The sequence below is a fragment of the Etheostoma spectabile genome, unplaced genomic scaffold (genome assembly GCF_008692095.1).
Source record: "Etheostoma spectabile isolate EspeVRDwgs_2016 unplaced genomic scaffold, UIUC_Espe_1.0 scaffold452, whole genome shotgun sequence".
Classification (NCBI taxonomy): Eukaryota; Metazoa; Chordata; class Actinopteri; order Perciformes; family Percidae; genus Etheostoma; species Etheostoma spectabile.
The window spans coordinates 325,311-338,578 of record NW_022605610.1 but is presented as its reverse complement, the minus strand read 5'-3'; the positions used below and the strand labels follow the sequence as shown (position 1 = coordinate 338,578).

The 13,268-nt window shown below is 47.5% G+C and overlaps 1 protein-coding gene across 1 annotated transcript in view; it reads right to left on the bottom strand.

The window, feature by feature from the left end:
- LOC116686697 (tetratricopeptide repeat protein 28) overlaps window positions 1-13,268 on the bottom strand; it is a 331,008-nt gene that overhangs the window by 11,048 nt on the left and 306,692 nt on the right. Inside the window, exon 3 of the mRNA XM_032511726.1 lies at window positions 11,089-11,236. Coding sequence (XP_032367617.1) covers window positions 11,089-11,236 — 148 coding nt within the window. The remainder of the gene's footprint in view (window positions 1-11,088; window positions 11,237-13,268) is intronic.

Sequence of the window (13,268 nt, the reverse complement as noted above, 5' to 3'; positions counted from 1 at the left end):
AGGTGCCCCGTAAAAACGCCTCCTACTTATGTTACGATTTGTTGTCTTACTTTCACCAATTAATATATCTCTAAAACACTGATACGCTAAAGTGCTATCCGATTGTTTAATTCATGATGAGAAACTCCCCCCCCCCCAGTCCCCACTACATTGGACTATTCCATTATCCTGCTGTAAACAAACAGCTCAGCGCTGTAAGCTGGAGGCTCAGACGGTGGAAAATGAAGCGAAGCTACCGAAGTGGTTCTGAAAAAGGAAGAAGAAGAAGCGGAGAAAGCGAACTTTTTAGCAAAAGTTCCAAGGTACAACCTTTCAAACACGGCTACTGACGACACTAACATTAACGTTACTAAGAACCAACAAAAGCCGGGCATGCGCTAGCGATGCTAACACTGATGAAGAGTATGTGAGCCCAGGTTCTCTAGCGATGCTAACACCTGATGAAGAGTATGTTAGCCCAGGTTGCTCTAGCGATGCTAACCTGATGAGAGTAGTGTTAGCCAGGTTATCTAGTGATGCTAACCCTGATGAAAGTAGTGTTAGCCCATTGTCTATGATGCTAACACTGATGAAAGTAGTGTTAGCCCAGGTTAATCTAAGCGATGCTAACACTGGATGAAGAGTAGTGTTACCCAGGTTATCTAGCGATGCAACACTGAAGAGTATGTTACCCGTTAATCTAGCGATGCTAACACTGTGAAGAGTAGTGTCGCCCGTAGCTCTAGCGATGCTAACACTGATGAAGAGTAGTGTCAGCCCAGGTTGCTCTAGTGATGCTAACACTGATGAAGAGTAGTGTTAGCCCAGGTTAATCTAGCGATGCTAACACTGATGAAGAGTAGTGTTAGCCCAGGTTAATCTAGCGATGCTAACACTGATGAAGAGTAGTGTCAGCCCAGGTTGAGTCTACTGAAGACTGGAGAAAAGTTACAAGCACGTCTTTCTCAGATAAATAAGGACTGAAAAGGGGGAGAACGAGGGTTGTGGGGGGGGGGCCCCATGCCTGTGTTTGCCTTAGGCCTCAAAACGACTAAATCCGCCCCTGGATACAACGATGTGATTGGTGCAGCTCGGCTACGAGAGCATAGTTAATGAGCAGCATTACTCGATGCCAGAGGAACTCGCTGAGCAAATTCTAATCGTGGTCTCAGAGAACTCCGGGTTTCCAGAGTAACAATTAACAACAAATCTGCATAAAAACGGCACAAGTTTGATGAGAAGAATCCGCGTCCAGAGGGCGGAGTGGGGGGGTTTGAGATGGAGTTTAACGAGCGATGGGGAAGCTGATGCAGCCGGTGGGGCAGCAGCGGAGGAATGCAGAGCAAAAGAGACCCTCAAGGTGACCTCTGCAGAGGCTAAAAACGCACACAATGACACAAATCAATGGAGGGCCGCGCGGGATTCAGGATCCACGGCCCCCCCCCGGATCACAAAGCCCTCCGGCAGACACCAGCATCCAACAACAGGACGGGAGGGCAAGGGAGCAGTGTGTGTGTGTGTGTCTCTGTGTCTCTGTGTGTGTTTGTGTGTGTGTGTGTGTGTCTGTGTGTGTGTGTGTGTGTCTGTGTGTCTGTGTGTCTGTGTGTGTGTCCGTGTGTCTTGTGTGTGTGTGTGTGTGGTGTGTGTGTGTCGTGTGTGTGTGTGTGTGTTTCTGTGTCTTGTCTGTGTGTGTGTCTGTGTGTGTTTTCTGTGGCTCTGTGTGTGTGTGTGTGTGTGTGTCTGTGTGTGTGTGTGTCTCTGTGTCTCGGTGTGTGTGTGTCTTGTGTGGTCTTGTGTGTGTGTCTCCGTGTCTCTGTGTGTGTGGTGTGTGTCTGGTGGTGTGTGTGTGTGTGGTTGTGTGTGTTGGTCTGTGTGTTGTCTCTGTGGTCGTCTGTGTGTGTGTGTGTTGTGGTGTGGTGTGTCTCTGTGTGGTGTGTGTGTGTGTGTGTGTCTGTGTGTCTGTGTGTGTGTCTCGTGTATTGTGTTGTGTGTGTGTGTGTCTGTGTGTGTGTGTGTGTGTGTGTGTGTGTCTTTGTGTGTGTGTTGTGTGTGTGTCTGTGTGTGTGTGCGTTCTGTGTGTGTGTCTGTTCTGTGTATGTGTTGGTGTGTGTGTTGGTGTGTGTGTGTGTGTGTGTTGTTGTGTCTTGTGGTGTGTGTTGTGTCTGTGTGTGTGTTTGTGTGTGTTGGTTGTGTGCTCTGTCTCTGTGTGTGTGTCTCTATGTGTCTGTCTGTGTGTGTCTGTGGTGTGTCTCTGTGTGTGTGTGTGTGTGTGTGTGTGTGTGTGTGTCTGTGTGTCTGGTGTGTTGTGTCTGTGTGTGTCTCTGTGTGTGTGGTGTGTGTGTGTGTGTGGTGTGTGTCTCTGTGTCTGTGTGGTTGTGTGTGTGTGTGTGTCTCTAGGTGTCTGTCTGTTGGTGTGTGTGTTTGTGTTTGTGTCTAGTGTCTGTCTGTGTGTGTCGGGTGTCTGTTTTTTGTCTTATTGTTGTCTGTGTGTGTGTGTGGTGTGTTGTGTGGGTTGGGGGTTGTGTGTGTGTGTGTGCTGTGTGTGTGTGTTCTGTGGTGTGTCCTGTGTCTGTGTGTGTTCTGCTGTGGTCTGTGTGTGTGTCTTGTCTGTGTTGTGTGGGTTTGTGTGTGTTGTGTGGTGTTGTTGTGTGTGTGTGGGTGTTTTCTTGTCTGTGTTGTGTCTTCTGTGTGTGTGGTGTGTGTCTGTGTGGTGTGTGTGGTGTGTTTTGTGTGTGTGTGGTTGTGTGGTGTGGTCTGTGTGTGTGTCTGTGTCTGTGTGGGTGTGGTGTCTGTTGTGTGTCTGTCTTGTGTCTGTGTTGTGTGTGTGTGTGTGGTGTGTGTGTGTGTGTGGTGTGTCTGTCTGTTCTATGTGTGTGTGTTGTGTCGTGTGTCTCTGTGTTGTTGTGTGTGTGTGTGTGGTGGTCTCTGTCTCTGTGTGTGTGTCTCTATGTGTCTGTCTGTGTGTGTCGGGTGTGTCGCTTGTGTGTGTGTGTTGTCTGTGTGTGTGTGTGTGTGTCTGTGTGTCTGTGTGGTGTGTCTGTGGGTGTTCTTGTGTTGTGTGTGTGTGTGTGTGTGTGTGTGTTGTGTGCTCCTGTTCTCTGTGGTGTGTCTCTATGTCTGTCGCTGTGTGTGCGGGGTGTGTCCTCTGTGTGTGTGTCTCTATGTGTCTGTCGTGTTGTCTGGGATGTGTTCTCTGTGTGTGTGTGTGGTGTTTGTTGTTGTGTGTGTTGTGTGGTGTGTGTGTGTGTGTGTGGTGGTTTGTAGTTTGATGCATGTTTGGGTTCTCTGGTGGATGCTGAATTCTCACTGGCCTCCATATTGGGAAATAGGGTTTGAGCCATATTAAGTGCATAGGCTGTCGGCTCGATCAGGTCCAACGACTGCCGAAAGTGCACTCCTGGTATGGCATTGTGCGAACAATTCTTACAATATATATATAGGATTGATATATTATGTATATAATATGTGGAATTGATAACAACATCCACCGTGACTCTAAATTCGTATGACTCGTGTGTGCCTATACCTACAGTCGAACGTGAGCGAACGTTGGTAGTTGGTACTGGGAATAATGTCAGGTCTTTTGCATGGTGGAACCAGTTGCTGGTCGCCATGTGTAATTCCCGAGATTGTGGTGGGATTTTGTTCAGGTGTCATAAATCACACACGCACACAATCCTTTAAAAAAAATAAAGAAAGGTGTCATGGCTGTTGCATTCATAAACAGGTAGTTATGACAACATCATCTCACGTCTTGTGTTATGAGATGCTCCCTCACACATGCAGTCAAAAGCGTCCTTTACACACACACACACACACACGCACACGCTAAATCACCTACAGACACACACCTAAACACACACGCACGCGCTAATTCACCTACAGACACACACACACACACACACACGCTAATTCACCTACAGACACACACACACACACACACACGCTAATTCACCTACAGACACACAGACACACAGACACGCACACGCTAAATCACCTACAGACACACACCTAAACACACACACACATGCACACACTAATTCACCTACAGACACACACACACTAATTCACCTACAGACACACACCTAAACACACACACACACACACATGCTAATTCACCTACAGACACACACCTAAACACACACACACACACACACCTAAACACACACACACACACACACACTCTCTCTTCAAGTATCCAACCTCTGCCTCATTGATACACATTTTAACGGTGTTTCTGCAGCCGGGGAAACACTTTACTGTAACAACTGTGTACTTATGGCAGAAATACACATCTGCACCCAGAGGTGGGTAGAGGAGCCAAACATTGTACTCGAGTAAAAGTACTGTTACTTCAGAGTAATATGACTCAAGTAAAAGTACTCTTACTTCAGAGTAATATGACTCAAGTAAAAGTACTGTTACTTCAGAGTAATATGACTATGACCCTTTTCTAGGTGCCCCCCACCTTTCCTGTCCATCCACTGTCACTCTGAAATAAAAAGGAAAAGAGCCCCAGAAATATTAATTAAAAACAAAATGGCGAAGGGAGGTGAGATTGCACCAGTTTCCACCTGTGTGGGAAATACAGTACAAATCACATGGGTGCACAACAGCTGCTTGACTCCAGAATAATGAGAGGAAACGTGGAGCTATGCACCGAGGAGTGGAAGTGTGTGCGCGTGTGTGTGTGTGTGTGTGTGTGTGTGTGTGTGTGTGTGTGTGTGTGTGTCAGGTACCGAGGGTTGAATTGTATATGACACGCTAAGAATTGGGGCATTATACATATAATATTAGCTTTACCGCGGATACAAAGCCAGCTTTGATGAACTGACTTCCCACCGAGTCCCCTTGAAGACACATGCCTTGAAATCGCTCTGAAGTTCATTATTCGCCTCCCTCGGTCCTGATTTATTCATTTGCTCATTTGGTATGGGTGCCTTCGGATGGATCTCTTGGCTCGGTGGCAGAAAATAAAACATAGGGGGTGCTTTTGGGAGGACTGATGATGTCTGGGGTAAGATAAACGACTCAGAGGAGCGAACGCTGCAATCACAGCGAGATGCTATCAGCTCGTTCTGGGCAAGATGGGAGACAAAAAAAAAACCTCGAGTTCATCCAGAGAAGGGAATAAAACGCCAGGTTTGCAGAACCGCTATAAGAGATTAAGTGTAATTATAAAAGGATTACGAGTGGAATTACACTGTTGGTACAACCAAAAAACAAGAAGGTGGACAACCAGCCGAGTGCAATGGTTGGGTACGGAGACCGGGCGCCAATATGGGCCAATAACGGCCAATATGGGGCCAATATGGGCCAATATGGGCCAATAACGGCCAATATGGGGCCAATATGGGCCAATATGGGCTAATATGGGCCAATATGGGCCAATAACGGCCAATATGGGGCCAATATGGGGCCAATATGGGCCAATAACGGCCAATATGGGGCCAATATGGGCCAATATGGGCCATAACGCCATAAAACGGCCAATATGGGCCAATACATCCAATATGGCCAATATGGGCCAATATGGGCCATATAAATCCAATACGGGCCCAATATGGGCCATAACGCCATATGGGCCAATATGGGCCAATAACGGCCAATATGGGCCCAATATGGGCCAATATGGGCCAATAACGGCCAATATGGGCCAATAACATCCAATATTGGCCAATATGGGCCAATATGGGCCACTATGGGCCACTATGGCCATAACGGCCAATATGGGCCAATCACATCCAAATGGGCCAATATGGGCCAATAACATCCAATAACGGCCAATATGGGCCATAACCATCCATATGGGCCAATAACGCCAATAGGGGCCAATATGGGCCCATAACATCCAATATGGCCAATATGCCAATATGGCCACTTGGGCCACTATGGCCATAGGCCAATAGGGCCAATAACGCCATATGGGCCATACATCCCAATATGGGCCAATAACATCCAATGGGGCCAATAACGCTAATATGGGCCAATAACGGCCAATTGGCCATAACATCCATATGGGCCATAGGGGCCAATATGGGCCAATAACAGTCCAATATGGGCCATAACATCAATATGGGCCAATATGGCCAATGACATCCATAATGGGCCCATACCCAATATGGGCCAAACTCCATAGGGGCCATAACATCCAATATGCCAATATGGGCAATAACGGCCAATACACGGCCAATATGGGCCAATAACATCCAATATGGGCCAATATGGGCCAATAACGGCCAATATGGGCCAATATGGGCCAATAACATCCAATATGGGGCCAATATGGCCAAAGGGCCCACTATGGGCCCATAATGGGCCAATATGGGCCAATATGCCAATACGGCCAATATGGGCCAATAAGCCAATGGCCATCATCCAATATGGGCCATAACGGCCAATATGGGCCAATAAGGCCAATAGGGCAATATCCATATGGGCCAATATGGGCCAATATGGCATATGGGCCACTATGGGCCAATAGGGGCCAATATGGGCCAAATGGGCCAATAACCCAATAGGGGCCAATAGCCATATCATGGGCCAATATGGCCATAGGGCCACTATGGGCCTGCAATATGGGCCAATATGGGCCAATAACGGCCAAGTACATGGGCCAATAACATCCATATGGGCCATACTCCATATGGGCCAATACGGCCAATATGGCCCAATAACGGCCAATATGGGCCATAAATCCATTGGGCATATGGGCCAATATGGGTCAATATGGGCCACTATGGGCCAATATGGGCCAATATGGGCCAATAACGGCCAATATGGGCCAATAACATCCAATATGGGCCAATATGGGCCAATAACATCCAATATGGGCCAATATGGGCCAATAACATCCAATGGGCCAATATGGGCCAATATGGGCCAATATGGGCCAATAACGGCCATTTTAGACATGCTGACTATTCGTAATCATGGTAGGACGTTGAGGTCATCTAATCAACTCATGTTGGAAGTGCCCAGGTCAAAACTGAAACACTGGGGGGACCGCGCTTTTTCGGTTTCTGGACCTAAGCTCTGGAAGAAGCTGCCCAGTGAGATGCGTAGCGTTACTGACCTGGGTCTTTTTAAATCAAGACTTAAGACGCATTTTTTTAAGGTGGCGTTTGGTACCTAGTAATGTGATGGCACATTTATATTGATTTTATTTTATTTTTTATCTTTTTCTCACTTTTCTTATTCATTATTGTATCTTTGTTAGTGGTGTGTTGTTTTAAATCTGTGGTTTTATCTGTTGTGAAGCACTTTGGTTCACCTATCGGTCGATGTAAGGTGCTATATAAATAAAATACATTTACATTTACAATATGGGCCATTAACATCCAATATGGGCCAATATGGCCGCTATCCCCCCCCCCCCCAAACTGAATTTCAGTGCCCCTTAAAGATGAACTGAACTGAACGAATATACGTTGATAACTTGTTGGTTATGATAATTAAAAATAAATTACACCAAAGATTTTAATTAATCAAATAAACAGAGCTTTCTTTAAGCAACACAAAAATTGCGTTCGTTGGTATTAGGACGCTGACAATTTCGATGACGTCACTGGCGTCTAGGCAGCGGCTGGAAAATGCTCGCTACAGACTCGAAATCCAGGGTCTGTCGGACGGCTAGCCCGTTTTAAGGCAGCTAGCTGCTAGCCTTGAGTTGAGGACTGGTTTTAACCAGCTGTCTTAGCCCTGTACAGTTCATTACTGCAGCCAGGGGCAATACAGTATGACCCCCCCCCACGACTTCTTGGCTCCCGTTTCCCCAGCCATATGTCCGCTAGCCTCAGACTCTTTGTATGGTGTTCCTATGGCTGCGCTGCTAGTGCTAGTTAGCCACGGAGTAGCTTAGCATGCCAGTGACGTAGTAGATTGTGGAATTCCAACATGGCGGCGCCCGGGTGACAACAACAACACTTTCAACTGACCATTTTATTCCTTTTAACAAATTCACCCATTTTAATCATTGTACCAACGAGAAGAAATAAAAAATGCATCTGTTGCATCACCATTATTCAAATTCCAGTTCAGTTCATCTTTAAGCACCAGCGCTGCCCCCTGGTGGGGCGAAACAGACGTTACAGGCAACAGGGAGTCATTCCCCGGAGTCTGCGATGCTCTTCGTCCCCAGCATGTTTCCTCGGGTCAGGGAGGCTCCAACGCCCTGCTACGCCCTGCTACGCCCTGCTACATCCTGCTGTGTCTTGCTGTACCCTGCTACGTCCTGCTACGTTCTGCTGTGCCCTGCTGCGTCCTGCTACGCCCTGCTACGTCCTGCTACATCCTGCTACATACTGCTGTGCCCTGCTACGTCCTGCTACATCCTGCTACATACTGCTGTACCCTGCTACGTCCTGCTACGTCCTGCGACGTCCTGCTATGCTCTGCTGTGTCCTGCTACGTCCTGCTGTGCCCTGCTACGCCCTGCTACGTCCTGCTACGCCCTGCTGTGCCCTGCCACGCCCTGCTACATCCTGCTACGTCCTGCTACGTCCTGCTACGCCCTGCTACGCTGCTACGCTGCTACGTCCTTGCTACGTCCTGCTACGTCCTGCTACGTCCTGCTACGTCCTGCTGTGCCCTGCTACGTCTTGCTACATCCTGCTACATCCTGCTACGTCCTGCTACATCCTGTAATGCCCACAGTGCCCTGCTACGCCATGAACTACTACAAAGAACTACTACAAACTACTATTTTTTGGGACTGTTATTGCCACTCTTCATTCTAACCCCAACCGGTCGTCAGACACCACCTACCGAGAGCCTGGGTCTGGGTCTGGGTCTGGGTCTGGGTCTGGTTCTGGGTCTGGGTCTGGGCCTGGGCCTGGGTCTGGGTCTGGGTCTGTCCCAGGTTTCTTCCTAAAAGGAAGTTTTTACTTGCCACTGTGGCCCTGTTGCTTGTTCTGGAGGAAACTACTAGACCTGTTGGGTCCTTGTAAATTCTGGAGTGTGGTCTAGACCTGCTCTATCTGTAAAGGGTCTCCAGATAACTCTTGTTATGAATTCATACTATAAATAAAATTGAATTGAATCGATATTGATGTACCATTTCCTGCCCTAGCGGGAACGCATCGCCTTGCTTTCCTCCATCAGGGGACTTGGAGTTACACTGATTATCCTCCCTGTTTGCTGGCGTTACACTGATTATCGTCCCCCTCTGAGAGGATCATTGCTCTTAATCCTTCGACCTAGCTGCCTCTCCTTAACACACCTTGGATTAGGTCCTCTGCTGGTTGCCTGGCATTGTGGGGAATGGAGTAAACAATTAAGAGATTAAATGGCTTGGGCTAAATGTTGGGTTTTTTCTCAGCAGTGAGGACCCATTCTGGTCCATAATGCTCAGGTCTGGGCTCGCACCCAATCCCTTTTTCTTGTGTTGGCTCCAGTGACAGGCTTATGTGCTCAATGCCGCTCAGATGGGCTCTCCATTCTTTATTCTCTTTGCAGTGGTTTCTTTTTTTACACACACACACACACACACACACACCCGTATTCAGAGAAGCTGTACTCAATCAAAGAAAAAACGGATTCCTCAGTGAACAAAGCCCTTCAGAGCTGCAGATCTCACAGTACAGTTCATTAAAATTTCTTGACTTCTCAAACAAGGCCGCATTTATTCACAGGCGCAGTTCTCAGCACACTTTGGGGGGGGGGGGGGGGGGGGGGGGGGGGGGGGGGGGGGAACAATGACACAGCAGGACTGCAGGATGACTCAGTCTTTGTTGGCATCCAGATCTGAAGAACAGTAAATTCTCGGCGGCGGTCATCTGAAGTAAAAATTGTTGCCAGGTTTGTTTTGAGGCTCGTTTGGCCGGCCCACGCCGATTAGACACGGACAATCAGGTCACTGCAGATTGGCTGATACGACAGATAATAACGCATAACAGAAACACATTTTAGTTACAATCTTGGCTTGAATGAGCTGCTTATAAATCCACTCAGCTTTAGAAAAAAGGCCTTACACAGGGCCAGATGCAGACAATGGCATCGGGGTTGGATGCTCATTAAGATAAGGGGCTATCTGGGCGTGTGATCAGCCCGGCTGACTATAAGATGTGCTGAAGCTGCAGGCGTCAGGCCTCCGAGTCCGGAGGTAAGTGCACGACACCAGCAGTCAGTCACAGAGACGGAAAGACAGACGGGTGGAGAGAAGGCCTGCTTTCCGAAAGGGTAAAATCCCTGACAGGTAAAGTCACCCCCAACACGCTCATTGACTGCCAGAGCGAGGATTGTTTTATTTTTAGAGACGGCGGTTGTGGGACAAAACGAGACGGTGAAGCAGACTGACAGTGACGCCCTGTGAAATAGGGCTGTCCTCGACTAAAGAAAGTCTCTGACGTATATGCGATTTTGTCGACTTGGTCGATGAGTTGATTTAAGCGACAGATCTGTGTGCTTTGAGCGTTGACAGTTAAAGAAATGGACCAACAGGTCCCGTTGCTCTGGACGGAGACCAGTGAAGTCTGTTAGAAGCTGATGCTGAGCGTTACTGTGCAGCCTCCAACTGAGCTGGAAGACGTAGATGTGACGTGAGCAACCTGTCTGAAAGCTGTAAGTCTTCTGGTAGCTGTGCAAGAGAAATCTCAATCATTCCCAATCAGCAGAGACGGAGAGCGTAGGAATATGTTAGGAGATAACATAGGCACAGGCTAATTACTGCTAACTAACATGCTAGTTAACGTTAACATAGGCACAGACTAATTACTGCTAACTAACATGCTAGTTAACGTTAACATAGGCACAGGCTAATTACTGCTAACTAACATGCTAGTTAACATTAACATAGGCACAGGCTAATTACTGCTAACTAACATGCTAGTTAACATTAACATAGGCACAGGCTAATTACTGCTAACTAACATGCTAGTTAACGTTAACATAGGCACAGGCTAATTAGCATGCTAGTTAAAGTTAACATAGGCACAGGCTAATTACTGCTAATTAGCATGCTAGTTAACATTAACAATGACACAGGCTAATTGCTGCTAACTAACATGCTAGTTAACATTAACAATGACACAGGCTAATTGCTGCTAACTAACATGCTAGTTGTCCTGTCAAAACACAAATAAAAATCCCTACCCAGCTACTACGTCTCACCTCGTAACGGCGACTTCATGGCGGCTTCTACCATGCCCACCAGCAGCTGCAGGCTCTTGGGGTCTTGGGCCAGCCCGGAGGCGAAGGCGGCCAGCGCGTCGGCATGGCGGCCAAGGTACTGAAGGGCAACACCCTGTCGGAAGTATGCCTGCCGAGAGAGAGAGAGAGAGAGAGAGTCATCAGGGCTGCCGTGTAGAGCCACAGTATCAGGATTTACACTAACACATTAGCAGACACACTCATTTCACGCCATTTGCATTTTTTCCACATGAGCCGTTTTCGGAACATGGCACTTCTCTCCTTTCTGTATTCCCATAACAGAGCGATCAGTGGCTTTTTGTGTACTCGGTAATTGGATTATAAGTTTAACATAAATGCACATGTTACACTCCGGCTGGCTGCTTTTTTCTCAGGAGCAACTTATTGTTTTTCTCTTTCAATATTTTGTTCTCCTGTTTGCTGTGGGAGCGAAGTGCCCACAACTGGTATTTCTCTTGGGTTGTGTTTAAAAAAAAATAATAAAGTAAAAGTACAGCGAAAGAATAAGGAGAAAGAGAGAGAGAGAGAGAGAGAGAGAGAGAGAGAGAGAGAGAGAGAGAGAGTTGCTTACTCAAGTCGGTCTGTAGCTCAATAAAAAGAACACCCATAAATACTTCATTCCCTTTGTCGGGGGGGGGCGCACTTGTAAAATATTAACACAACCGGCTGCAGTCGTACTTTCACATCAGATGGTGTCGTGCTTTGGCTCTTCAAGCAGATTCGAGCGTTCGTTGCATTTGTCATCCAGTCGGTTATTCACAGAGCTGAGAAAGTCACATTGTTGGAGAGTATAATAACTCAACGCCGCCCCGCCGGGACATAAACTGCGTGTGACTGCCGGCGAGCTGCATCTTTCTGGGGAGACTAAATTGTTTTTTTGGGAAGGTTTCCTTCAGAGTGAAAACTAAAACAGACGCGGCCTCTGAGATCCAACGCTCCATCAACGAGTGTTTTTTATCTCCGTGACGTCGGGTTGGACTCGCAAGAGAAAAGAGATTCGCTTCCGAGCATGTTTGTGACTCAGTGTGTTTGTGTGTGATGCCTCTGACTCTGGTCCAGTCTAGTAAGAGGGTCAAAGAGAGATGGAGCTAGATCCGAATCCGTTATTCACGATCCAATCCCCTAAATACCCCCCCCCCCCCCCCCCCCCCCCCCCCCCCCCCCCCGCCCTCCCCCAAGATAAAGCAAACGCACTCAGAACAGTCATCTGGGCTCGTGTGTTATGATTTGACCAGTGTGTTGTTGAGCTCTTCCACACAGTCAAATGAAAAGCAAAAAAAGCTTAGATATAAAGTGGGAATTTCAAAATAAAAGGCTTTTTATATTTATTGATATTGTAATCCTTGATCACTGAATGTAAATTATAGAATGTGGTCTAGACCTATTCTATCTGTGAGGGAGGGTTGGTGAATGGTGGACCCTGCTCATCAGATACACACTAACACACATCTACACACTAACACACAGCTACACAACCTGCCATCAGATACACACTCACACACATCTACACCTGTCATCAGATACACCACTACACACATCTACACACCTGCTCATCAGATACCACTCACACCTATACACTCCTCATCAGATACACACTCACACACATCTACACGCCTCCTCATCAGATACACACTCACAACACATCTACACACGCTCATCAGATTACACCACTCAACACATCCTCACACTCCTCATCAGACCACATCACACACATTCCACACCTCCTCATCAGATCCACCAATCACACACATCTACACACACACTCATCAATCCACATCACCACACATACTACACACCTCCTCATCAGATACCAACCTCACACACATCTACACATCCTCAGCGCATACACACTCACACCACACTCACAGCATATACAAACCTACTCATCAGATACACACTCACACACATCTACACACCTCCTCATCAGATACACACTCACACACAAACAGATTAGCTCTCTTAGCTAAACCTCTTGTGAGGACGGAGATGTTTTGTCTCAAAATGCCACTTAAAAATGAAACTGTACCAGTGTGGATGTGTCCTTAATCTTTCCTTGTCTGGTGTTTTTGTGTGTTTGTCAGTTTGGGAGCGTGGTGGTCCCGGCTGCCGTCCGGTCCGCCCCCCCCCCCCCCCCCCCCCCC